The sequence below is a fragment of the Aquila chrysaetos genome, chromosome 8 (assembly GCF_900496995.4).
Source record: "Aquila chrysaetos chrysaetos chromosome 8, bAquChr1.4, whole genome shotgun sequence".
Classification (NCBI taxonomy): Eukaryota; Metazoa; Chordata; class Aves; order Accipitriformes; family Accipitridae; genus Aquila; species Aquila chrysaetos.
Window position 1 is genome coordinate 14,495,170 of NC_044011.1, and position 12,928 is coordinate 14,508,097.

General features: G+C 39.8%; 1 protein-coding gene across 2 annotated transcripts in view; it reads left to right on the plus strand.

Annotated features, from left to right (window-relative positions):
* Positions 1-12,928, plus strand: part of MTHFD1L (methylenetetrahydrofolate dehydrogenase (NADP+ dependent) 1 like) — a 160,939-nt gene that overhangs the window by 84,813 nt on the left and 63,198 nt on the right. The window contains exons 2-6 of one of the 2 annotated variants that reach the window (XM_030023222.1): positions 4,183-4,334; positions 6,559-6,698; positions 8,256-8,297; positions 9,346-9,446; positions 9,867-10,044. In XM_030023222.1, the coding sequence (XP_029879082.1) occupies positions 4,183-4,334; positions 6,559-6,698; positions 8,256-8,297; positions 9,346-9,446; positions 9,867-10,044 (613 nt within the window). The remainder of the gene's footprint in view (positions 1-4,182; positions 4,335-6,558; positions 6,699-8,255; positions 8,298-9,345; positions 9,447-9,866; positions 10,045-12,928) is intronic. The other variant, XM_030023221.1, reaches the window with a different exon arrangement.

A 12,928-nucleotide genomic window follows, 5' to 3' on the forward strand; every position in this document is an offset into this window, starting at 1 on the left:
GTGGAAAAAATATTGTTTTTTCTATGTTTTTCTGTTTGTTTGTTTTCTGGTTAGCAAATTCCAACAGTTTACCTTGAAACTAGATGAGTGCCAAAACCTGCAGGAAGTCTGACCAGCAGGGAGGGAGCAGGGGAGAAAGGTGGAAGACTTAAGAGGGAACAGGAATTGCCCTTTCAGCAAGACAGGGTGCTCATTTGGTTCAGCCACCCTGTAAAACCATGCCCTAAATTGGTGCTTTGTAGGCAGGAATCACTGCAGTTGCACTTCTGTATATTCTCAAGAGGGGGAGGCAAGCAGAGCTGTGGAGATGTGCAGAGCATGCTTTCTGTCACACAGTGCCACTCCTGTCAGCTCTTGGAGTTTTCAGTTTGATTCGCCCCCTGAATTTCAAATCCGACATGTGCAGCATACATATATAAGCAGGCCTGTAAAACCCGCAAAGAGGAATTGTATCCTTAATTGTGAGAGAATTGAGATTTAAAAGTTATCTTCAGCTGTCTGGCTTGTCGTAAATAAAGTGAACTTTCTGCTAATTTTTTGTCTATAGTCTGGGAATAATCTGTATAAGTCATTGTGCCTATTCGTTTGTTTAATGTATGGGATGCTCTTGGAAAGTTAACAGCAATTGGTATATAAAGTAACTGTGAGAGGTTATGCTGTAACCTTTAGTTTCTCATATAAAGCTGCTCTGCATTTCAATGGTAAAATTAATCTCTTATGGAAAAAGAAATGATTCTGAGCAAAAGGTTGAAAGAACTTGTTATGGGGTCCCAAGGGAATCAGCACATAAATGAAGTGTATTCCTGGGAGCCAAGCTCCCTGTGCAGCCCTTGCTGCCAGGAGGCAGTGACAGTCGGCTGAGACCTGAGACTCTTGGCCACTGGGGACAAGTTTCCTTTGGAGGAAGGCAGCATGAATTGAACTGCTACTGTCATGGGGTATGATGGCAGGGTACTTGAGTGTAGATTGTTGGTTTCAGCTGACATATTTTGTTTGTGTGGAGAAGTTGAAAATTTCCAGGAGATTTTTTTTTTTTTTTTCCTCCAAAGAAATTTGTATTAGGAGAGGTCTCATGAGCTAGAGCTCAAGTGTTGCGGCTTGGAGGGTATGCCGCTGGAACCAGAAACCAGGCATTTATAGTGTGTCTCTCTGGGGGTGCTCGTGCAGGTGGGCTGCTCTCTGTCTACGTTTGAAGAGACTTCCACGCAGAGAGTCTCGCGTGAATAGTAGTCTACTATTGAACATAACTTCATATAATTTGCTCTGTGAGAATAAAGTTTATTTTGGTCAGGACTTCTTGTGGAAGAAAATCCATTAATTGCTGTTAAAAGTGTGATCCTTTTGGCTTAAGAAGCCAGGACTGCCATATCTGCTGGTTCAGTCAAAAGCATGGATTGGTAGTCAGCAGTCAGAAACCTCCAGTGCCCATACCTCTGCAGAGCACATACTGCCCTGGCATCTTTCTTGAGCAAGGGGTGAAAAGTACCTGTTACCTCCAATAAGCTTATGTTCTGCTAAACTAAGTGGCAAATATTTTTCCTATTACCTTTTCTCCTAGGCCTCACAACAACAACATAAAACTTTGATAGCTGATGCAAACTATTTTCTTCATGGCATGAAAAATGTTCAGCCTTAATATATGCATGTGTAGTTTTCTGCTGGACTTCATGTTCAGAGGTGGTAGCAGCGAGTGCCTGTGTTGTATGCCATCTGAGAATGCGTCAGGAGAAAAATGAACAGGAAAACTTCCTCTGTTAGGAGAGAGGGAAAAAAAAAAGAAAGAAAAAGAAAAAAAAGTATCTGTTACATTCCAAAATCAGTCATAATAATGGAAGTTCACATCAGATAAATTGCCAGAGTCAGAATGGACAAACATCTGGTTTATTCATCCCTAGCTATACTAACAAAAATATGATATCCTGTTAGAGAAATCACTGATCATCCTAGTTTATCTTGGCGGTTGTGCACCTTGGTATTTTTCACTTAAACAAGAATGTATCAGTACTTTACAGCTAACATGCCTCCAGCTCCAGGTTCACAGTTCATGTGCTTCTGTGACTTTGAACTCTTCTTTTCCTGAGTTTACCAGCAGACAGCTGCACCAGAACAGATATGTTTACATGTGGGGAGTAAATGGCAGCTTGCAGCTCAGAGTTTCCATTTCCTTTTACATTGTTCGGGAATCCAGGCTCACAATTCGTGTCCTAAAGCTTCGCCTCGTGTATGGATCTGACTTGGTCCTTTATAGTACAAATATTTTATTTTGACATTGATTTGTTGATACAAAGGGCTGACTAGAGAGAAGCTACTTTCACTAGAAATTATGCTCAGTTTACATGAAGTTCAATTGTGGGTGAAATATCTTCTAAAAAAAATTCTAAACATCACTTTCTGTAAGGCTTTTAAGCAGTATGTAAATGTGAGGCTAATGTGGAACCACTTTATGCAGCTAGAGCATGATAGATGTATTTTTAGGTGGAGAAAAATTACATTTTGTATTAAGCATGACAATGAAATCTGATTAGCTGCTTAAACCATGACATTGTCTATTTAAGCTATTGTCATGTGTAGGTGATAAAATATTCCCAGATGTGCTTGGCAAGGCAGTTATTCCATGAAGAGGTTATGGTAATTATAAACAAGAAACAAAACCATCAGAGTGATTTGTTCATTTGCCTGAACCCTGAAGTGGAATTAGACTTCAGTGAAGAGTATCGATTCTTTACACTTTACACTGTAAACACTTTACTGACTTTACACTGCCTAACAGACTTCTCATCATCACTATTGCCTAATTCCACGTTTATAAGCTTTTCCTTCCCCTTTTGAACCTAATTTGAATATTTTGGCCTCTTGCTCTGAACTAAAACTATGGTTTATTGGTTATTTTGGTAGCTGAACTGAGTGAAGTAGGTGTTATGTAAATGACCTGTAGAAAGACCTATAGTAATTGTGTGTTGTGTTTTGCCTACTGTTGTTTTGAAACAAGATTTCCCAGTTACCCTGATGTGTTAGAATGAACCTAGCTTTTGGTCACCCTCGCATGGATCTTTTATGAGAAGAAATTGTTTGAACTTATTGGAGCATTTTGATGCAGTTTATTTCTGATATATATGTGTATATTAGTTGCTAGATTTCACCTATGTCCCACTATTAAAAGTAATGTAATGGTAGTGCACTGCTGATACATGAAATCTTAATTTTTAATCTTCATTCTCATGTTCCTTATGATACTTGGACTATAAAATTGAAGCATAAAATCAAACAGCAGAGTATTTGTAGAATTAGGTTTTGTACTTTTTATGACAACGCAGTGAGACAGTCCAGAGAGCTGTACTCACTGAAAATCACACCCAGAAAATAATCTTTTAGTACTTGTCTGGATCATTGTCCAGTCTTATCAGTTCAAGAAGGGGATCTGGAATGCAAAGTAAGGCCTGGGACTGTAAAATCCCTGATCTGGGTCAGCCTATGTTGCCATGGGTTTGTGTTCTCAGACTGGAAGTGCAAATACCTGTATGTTTTCTATGAGCTCGCTGAAGGCAAATAATTTACCTCTTTACTTTCATTAGAACTGCTATGTTTGTGGCTGGGAAATCAAAGCAAGCAGTTAACATCATGCCAGCATCATCACGTCTATTGCAAACCCCTTACCTGCTTGCAGGGCAGAAGCCTAGGTAGCAGTGATTCATGGAGCTGGGAAGTGGCTGCTTGGCAGGGGACAAGGTGAAGAGGCTTTTGGGGAGGGGAGCTGAAGCTGGGTAAAGACTCTGTGTAGTCAGTTAGTACTGGTTGCATCATAAACGTTCCTTCAGTTGAGGTACAGCAGACCACATCTGCTTAGGTAGATGTTTGCTCCCCAAAATCTTCATCAGTTCACCTGTAATCTGTAATTGCCTTCTGTTGACAAACCGTGTATGAGAAGTGATAACTGAAATAAATGAACCCATGTGTTACTTTAAATTTCTGTTGTTATATTTAAAGTGATTAGCTGTTTTATCTCATAATCTCTAAATGTAGACTAGCTTGAAACTTCCCATTCATAGTTGGTATTTGGTTTTCATTGGCGCTTTCATTTGAAAGCAGGAAACAATCTGAAAGTAATTGTATTAAGTGTTTCAGCACAAAGATTTTAAAATATAATAGCTTGGCATATTACTCTATCTTCTCACTATTCCTCAGAGGAAATAAAACGGAGTTGCAGCTTTCATCCAGCAGCTTTTTCTACTACATCCGGTTTCCTTCTGCACACCGGAGAAAGCACCGACATTCTTCTCCCTTTCCTCCGCTTCAGATGAAAAAATCCTATTCTCCATGTTGTAGCACTCACTCCGGTGAGCACCGGTGTTCTGTTAGCTCTTCAGATGTCGATATAGGATTTGAGTTGTTTAGGCAAATGTGTATTTTTGCCCTCCATATCAAAGGAAAGCATTACAAAGAGTAGAGGAATATGCACAGCTACCCAGATAAGTGTCCCCACACAGCTTTCCTGGGCATTTGTCCTGGCTGCTTAGACTGCCTGAAGGGTGGCTAGCACCTCCCTGAGAGCCATGAAGTGCTGTGTGAGCAGTTGCTGCGCTTACTGGAAGGCTGACATCTCTTCTTCTCTCTCACTAAAAGGTAGACTTGCAATCCCCCTTTCTCTAAGGAAAACTGACCCTTGAAAAGCCTTGGCATGAACAGGATTAACTCCCTGGAAACTTTGTTTGGAAATGTTAGGAGACTGCTATGTGTATATGCTGGCAATCTCTGTAAGAGACAAATTATTTTCCCACCCTCTCAAGTACTTGCTAGTTTATCTGTTGTTTATATTAAAGATTGATCGTGGTTATATATTCCTGACTCAGAGTTCTCATTAATCACACTGTGCCACATAAGACACTGGAGAAGAAGAATGGGGGTTACTGGAAAGCGGACATGTGATCCCTGGCTCTGCTTTTTATATGACTTATCCTGACATTAGCTTTGTTCCTCTGAATTATTGTGTTTGTGTAAACCTTTTTTTTTTTTTCCCCCTTTGTTTCCATGTTTGGTATGTCTGTTTTTCTCAGGGCTATTCAGAAAAAGATAATATACTTATTACAATGATTTTGGAGAATGTTAATCATGACACTTGCCGTGTTACTATTTCAAGAGGTCCCTGCTCCCCCCTGCATGCCCACCCCCTTGTTTGCTAGCTCTTGCTTTCTCCCCCAGCCCCAGCAGCCATTTCCTCCCTCTGAGCAGGCCACACAGGCAATTGTTTCAGCCTGTGCAAAATGAAGAAGAGGTGGAAAAGGACCGGTGGGGTGAGGACAAATGCACAAAGGCTGGGACTTCCTAAAGCGCATTGGCTGCCAACAGAAAGATACTTTCTCCCACAGCAGCAGAGCAGATCTGTACCTCTTCCTCCTTGACCCTGCTGAAGGTTTCCAGGCCCGAAATGTTCAATCAGCTGTTCATGGTCCCCTCCCCTCCTAAGCATGAGAGTCAAAACTGCTGGCAGGAGTGAGAGAAAGAAAAGGGAATTTACTAGTTTTTGTAAGCTGATTGGGGCTATGAGGACATGTTACCCGCTCTGCTTGAAGTCAGGTCCAGAAGCCTCTGGAGCAAGCTATTTTCCCACCCTGACTTGTCTGGCTGAAAGTCCCTTCATATCTTCCAGAGGCACATATTGAACCCAACTCTTCAGTGTATTCTGGTGGGAAATAGTTACACAGGCAAATTTTCAACCAACAGGAGATTTAATCCCTTGAATTTTTTAATTGCTGTGTGCTTGTGTTTCTCTAATAAAAAGAAATTATTTTGATTTTAAAAGAGGCAATTGAAATAATTGATATTTGACAAATCATAGCAAATTAGCTCTGAAGAGCCTGACATCATTTAATACAGATTATCTTCTCTTTTATTTGTAGCTCTGCTAAAATACTTTGCCAGGCATATCCTAATTCTGCCTAGATTTTTCTCCTGAGTCATGTTACATTAATCTGACTTCTTTGGTGCAAAATCCCATCATAGAATTCATTGTTTAATAGGATCTTTAATACTGAGACATGACTAACTGCTGGTTTGTGTTTGTAATTAAACATCCTCTCCACAAAAGCAAGAGATGACCAGAAGTTCTGCAAACCTAGGAGAATTTAGGTCCACTAGTTGTGATGAAAGCACATCTTTAGCAAAATCAAGGGGGGAGGAATAATATAGGGAAGTCATATCTGTAAGAGTTTGCAAACATTTTAAATAAATATAATTACACAGAAACAGATATTTTAGAGAACTAGATGTTCTTAAAAGACTTTGCTTCAAACTAATTTGGATTGCTTGGGGGTTTTTCCCCCAACATGACTACTTTTGATGACATATTGTACATATCAAGAATAAAAGAATTTATTTCTGAGTTGGAAATAGTTTTTTAATCAGACTCAGTAATGTAAATAGACCTCTATTTGAAAGTTCATTCAAAACTGAGTACTGGTGTGTATTTAAGTGCAGTGTATGCTAAAGTAGAAATATCCCCCAGTGTTTAACTGAAAGCATGTTTTATGTGTGGTTTTGTTTTGTTTTTTTAATGTTTAACAGTAACTGAAGCTGGCTTTGGTGCTGACATTGGGATGGAGAAATTCTTCAACATCAAATGCAGAGCCTCTGGCTTGGTTCCCAGTGTGGTTGTACTCGTTGCTACAGTGAGGGCTTTGAAGATGCATGGAGGTGGGCCAAATGTAAGTTTTTGCACCTTTCTTGGAAAATAAAATTGTTGCTAATATTTGAAATAAGTAAAATATCTTGGTTTAAGAAATATTGGGGGTAGCCTATGGGGCAGTATTTAGATATCCCTTCTGAGTTACCTCATCTTATAAATGTTACCTCCAAAGGTAATGTAGGAATGGAAAGGCACAAATGAAAGAAGAGGGATGAAGAGCTCTGAAGAAGTACTAAATCTTACTGAGGGAGGGAAGTGCATGAAAAAAAAAAGCTATAATATGCATATATATTCTTTTCCATGCCTTTTGAAATAGCGTTTGTAAGTGCACTGAAGTAGTCACGGGCTGGGAAAGTCAGCAGCTGAGGAGGAGTGAGAAGAGTTTGGGTTTGCAGTATGTGAGTGGAAGTAGGCAACATTGTTAGTGAAGGTTTTGAGATTTCTTTTACTGCAATAATGGGAACCTATTCTGTCCTTTTAATCTGCTCAGGTGAATTCCCTCAGGGATGCTGAGGCAACTGATAAATTTTTGCAAGTGTTCTCCCTGTGTACCAAAAGTCACCCATGTATCACTTTTTGCTATTTAAGCTATGATAAGACTTGTACAGATTACTGTTTGTAGAAGTACTCCTCAGTCACACAATCAGATTGGACTCTACTAGCCAAGCAGACAGACACTTAACTCCTAGAAACACTTTTATCTGCCCAGCAGCGTGCAAGAGATTGATGCTGCCAGGGAAACAGTCTCAATGGGTGAAAATACCAGAGCTGTTTCCACAGCCACAAAATTTTGGAATGCATGGTCTCCCTTACAGCTAATCATCTCTTAGAGCTAAAGCTGAGCTGTCCTTTTTCAGTCTTTCAGGTTGATGTAATTATATAACTTTCTATCATTTTCGTCCACTTCTAATGCAAGTTTTCTTTATTTTTAATGATAGTCCTCCATGCCTATCAAGGCAGGTATATTGTCACATGTGTTATCATTCAATCTAGCAAAAATAGAACTTAAATATGTCTTTATAACTGTCTCTATTTCTGTCTGATCTGTGTCTTTAGAAGTATAAAGCTTTCATTTGTTGACATAATGCATCATAGAGGCATGCAGAGTACCAGATACTTTTACTGGGAGGTTTCTAGCAAAGTAAATTACTTGCATGCAGTTCCTTGCCATGGGCAGTAATTACAGGACACCCAAAGATGATGTTCCTCTTCTGGTCATCTGTGTTACTGTTATCCCTACAGGCAGCTGTTGGAGGTTGCTGTTCATAGTCTTTGCACTGCTGGTGTGTTATTAAGCATGTAGAATGGGATCCAATTACCTTCTCTCTAATAAATCTTTTACAACTAGTTGCTGAGTCACTACCTGTATCTTGCTACCCAGCTACAATAGGAAGTGTTGCTATTCTCCATGTACTGGTGTAACTTGGAATAAAACAGAAGCTGCAGTCAAGCTATGATGTTGTGCGCAATGTTTGTGCTGACTGGCAGTATAGAAAGTAAGCAAAAGTGCACTTCTGACCATTTAGGGTTATGACAAGTGTCAATCTGTGATGATGTCGATTGTTTATTTTCCCAGGTAACTGCTGGTGCCCCCTTGAAGAAGGAATACACAGAAGAGGTAAGAGGAACTATTATAAAACTTTAGGAGTTTTTGTTTAAAGGGACAAAATAATGTGATAGATGGAGAATCAGAACTTCTCATTCCTCTGGCTGTATAGTGTGCAGCTGCAGATTTGACAATAGCATGCTCTGATGTTGACGTTCAGTGAACACCTCTAACAGTCATTGCCAACAAGTAAAGCCGTCTCACCTTCCCCCAGCCACCTGGTGTTATCCCTCTTGCTATGTGTGTGACTGCATGACAGATTGCACTGAGGAACTGAGCTAGCTGAAAAATAACTTTTTTTCAGTAGTTTTTCCAGGACCACTAAGTTTTCAGACTGATCAGCTATTCATCCCAGTCCATCATACAGGCATTTATGGAAGCACAAAAGCAGAGTGGTGCAGGGGTCAAAGACACTCCCTGAAATTAATGATAGCTTAACCTGTTAATTAAACAACAGGTTTCTTCTGTTTGTGCTTCACGTCTGGTGTTGAATGTCACTCAAACGAGTGGATTCTTTGTCTCTTCACTGCAGAAAAGTTCTGGCCTCTTGGTTTTATCAGGCTAAGGATACGTGTATTGTTGCAATTAAGACAAGGCCTACAAAGTATGAGGTAAAAGAGTAAATAAGGAAAACCAGTAATGTGCTTTTATCTGGGATATATATGTATATAGAGATTAGACTATGCATATAACACGTCAGACCCCACCCCACTACCGTAGTTTGTTTATAAACTTTGCAAACAAGAGACTAACAGCCCTTTCACAATCATGACAGGCAATAGTCATCAGCTGCACTGTCTTCTTGTGTCCCAGAAGAGAGCAATGCATTCATGTACAAATTTTGGACACTGCTTAGTTACTTAAATATGTCTTTTGCTTATTAATTGAAGTAAGAATTAGTAAGATAAGTGCCAAAATATTTTTGTCTGGAAGTATTTTACTTGCCTGCAACTGTTATGATCAGCACTGTTTATGTTCAGTTTAGTTTATGGAAAATTCTTTGGCTGGAGAAGACTTGATGTTTCTTACCATCTCCATTAATTTTTATTTAATTGAACAGAACCTCCAGCTGGTAGCTGATGGCTGCTGTAATCTACAGAAACAGATTCAAATTACTCAGCTCTTTGGAGTTCCTGTTGTGGTTGCTCTAAATGTCTTCAAGTAAGTCTGTTCTTTCATTACTCTTGTGAGTAAATCCACAGTTCAAATTTCATACTTTTCTTGGTTTTTAAAGTAATCTGTTTTGGCATGAAGAAAAGAAGCTATTAAAGAATTTCCTTTTTTCATCATGAACACAAAGACTTTTAAATCCTTAGCCTGTTCTTAAGGTTTCAACACCACAAAAAAAGTATATACTGTTCTGGAAATATTAATCTTCCATGTTAATTAGCTATAACAAGTACAAAAAGTGTTCTTGAAACATGTAAATACATATGCTCTATATAAATGCATTATGTATATGGCATAATTCCTATATAGACTTGCTTTACAAGTGCTGATGGTAGAATAAGGCTAAGTATATAAGGTTCTAGAAGAGAACTAATTAAACAAAATAATGAGATGGAACTGTTTGGTTGGCAGAACTGACTCTCCTGCTGAGGTTGATCTGGTGTGTAAGATTGCAAAGCAATCTGGAGCGTTTGATGCTGTACCTTGCAATCACTGGTCTGCTGGTGGTAGAGGAGCAGTAAAATTAGCTCAAGCTGTGGAAAAGGCAGCCAATCAGAAAAACAGTTTCAAATATCTCTACAGCTTGGAGGTAAGGTTTTGGGATTATTATTTTTTTTTGGTAATGATTGCATGCTGCATCAGTGTTGGATTTAAAACAAGAACAACATCGCAACAAAGCTATCTAACATACTTGGAAAGGGGCTTGACTTGGTTTAAAATCACAAAAGCTGGAGAGAACAAACAATCTGTGGCTTGTCTAATCTGAAGAGCAGGATACTTGCTGGTAATGCTTGTTATTTAGTGCATTGAATGATGTTTCTTATACTTTCTTGTTTAACGTAAAAGTATGTCTGTAGGTGGAACATTCACAAATTATTGCGGGAGACTTCTCCACAAATATCTCACAGTCATGATACTTGTCCTGACAATCAGCTCAAATGAAATACAGTTACTATCTCACAGTCATGGGTATTGCACCAAGTTGTGGCTCCCTGAAGCATTCACTGTCTGTATGAGAAGGATGTTAGAGGTAGCATGTGCACGTTCATGCTACACGTCTGCCCAGCCACACAGGTCAATGCAGAGAGAAAGCATTGCCTTTACCAGCACCCACTTACACACCCATAGCCCTCAGATAAATGAAGAGCACAAGTGGCCCTGTCCTGTTCCTTCTCTCCTGCTGATCGGAATTAGAGTCTGCTAGTACAAAATGGCACACACGATATATGGGTCACTGCTGCAGTTGGCCTTAGATCCTCAGTCTCTCCAGGAGCAGCCCCCAGTGCCCTTGCCCTGCTCCAGTTCTGGCACCAGGGTCCCTGAGCCCTGAGGTTCACAGCTCACTCCAGCTGCTGACACTCAGACATCTCCTCTTGCTCTCTTGTGTTCATACATACACACCTAGAGCAGAGAGCACACCCACACAGAAGGTAGTCAGAAATCAGATTTAATGAGAATAGAGGACAGACTGTGGTGCTCAAGCACAGAGCTTAGCGAGACAAGCTACTGACCAAACACCTTGACACTCAACTGGCCCCTTCTTCTCCTTTTCCCTCTATTTTTTCCCACACTTGTTCCTCTTCAATCCACCTTGTTTACTCCCTTTCCACATATTTGGTACTTCCACTAAACATGCCCTAACAATCTTTACACATTCCCACAATCCCCTTCAAAAATCCCATCATAAGTTTTACACAGTCCCCAAATGCTTTTCTTCCTGCATCCCTACATAAGGAGTCCTGTGCTGCTGTAGGCAATCACCCCCTTTTGTTTGCAAAGTTTGCTGATGAGAGTTTCTCCATTGACTCACCTTGGTGCATTTCACACCAAGGACAATGGTCTCATCCTTCCCCTTGGATGATCTTAGGCAATTCATTGTGCTCTGATTTTCACTGATTAGGTTTTTCCACTGATTGCATTACTAGGGTACCTCCACCTATCGTTGTTCCTCTGATCCTCGCTTGGGCTTTGTGTTTAATTTGTTTAATATTAGTCAGATAACCTAACAAAGGATAGTGTGGTCCAAGTTTCAATCCTATGTCTGCCAGAGGTGGCGACTCTTTTTCCATGTCTTGGAGTCTTTGTTATTGCAGTCATCTTCAAGGTAACATTGCAGCATCACAAGCTGTCAAGAGGAGCAGCTTGCAAGGAAGGGCTTCTTGGGCCCCTGAAAGCACTATGCTAGAGTACCACCGTACAGGTAGAACGTTTGGAGGGACATGTTGCCGAGAAGGTTATACAAATGATTTCTCAGGACCTTCCTGACTATCCAGATGTGGGTGGGTTAAAATTTGGGCAGCAAAATAGACTTCTCTGGCACCAAGGAAGCCCCTGTCAAATTTAAGATGCTGTGCTCCAGTTGACAGTGCTACTTAAGTGTCTTTAGAAAATGTTTGAATGCTATTTTTTAACAGCAGAACCTTAGCTTCGTTCTTTTAAATGGCTGAAAGTTCCTGTTTTGATTGTTCTCTCCAGAAAAAAGTTCAGCCTGAGGTAGATATGCCCTACTGTTGTCTTTCACTCTCTCTTCTCCCTGATGTGTAGCCCATATCAGTTGCACCCATTTTATTTCTTCTTTCCGCCTCCCCCACTTTTTCCCAAATGTCAGTAATCCAGTCAACTCCCATTAGTATGAACCACTACCTTCACAGAATAGATGCAAATACCTTGGGAATACAAGTGCTGCAGCATCTATTCAAGGTATTTTGCCCACGTAACGTTTTTACAGCCAAAAAATGGACAATGTATTTGCCTTTCTGAGTTTGTCTCTAATGAGATGCTCTGGAAACTGAGGGTATAATTTTATGGGGTTTGCGTAATAAAATGGAAAAAAAAAATCTTTCAGAAATATGTGTAATAGTTTTCCCTGTAGGACACTTGTGTTACAGAGATAACACATTAGTGTTTGATGAGTCCCATATTTAAGCTCTGATATTACTATATTCTATGTAGCTTACAATCTTGTGGTATGAATGAGTAGAAAGGATTGGTAGTGGTGGACTCTGCCTCCATGAAGGAAGAAAATGAGATTGATTTCTACTTTAATGTCTTTCTCAGACACATCATTTTGTGCTGTGTTGCATAAGCAGCATGATCTTAAGGATGAAGGGAATGAATCACATCTTTACATCAACTTAATATCCTGTAACTTAACACAAATATTATAAGCCTCAAAAATATGTTGAAGGGATTTTATAAAAACACATAAATATTTTAAAATACTGTAAAAAAGTAAATTCAGGCCAACAAAAACAGTAAAGTGTAAAGTTCAGGCTTCTGTTTCATTCTTACTGTGCAAAGCATGGGGACTGAAGTAGTTGGAAGTAGGAGAATAAAACAGCAATGCTCTCACTTGTATGGTATGGTAGGTCATTTGGTCACTGGGCTCATAGAGACATGAAGGAAAGCCACCTCTTCCAAATGAGCCTGCCCAGATATTAATTAAGGTTGTAATAGGATTTTTTGATGTAGCA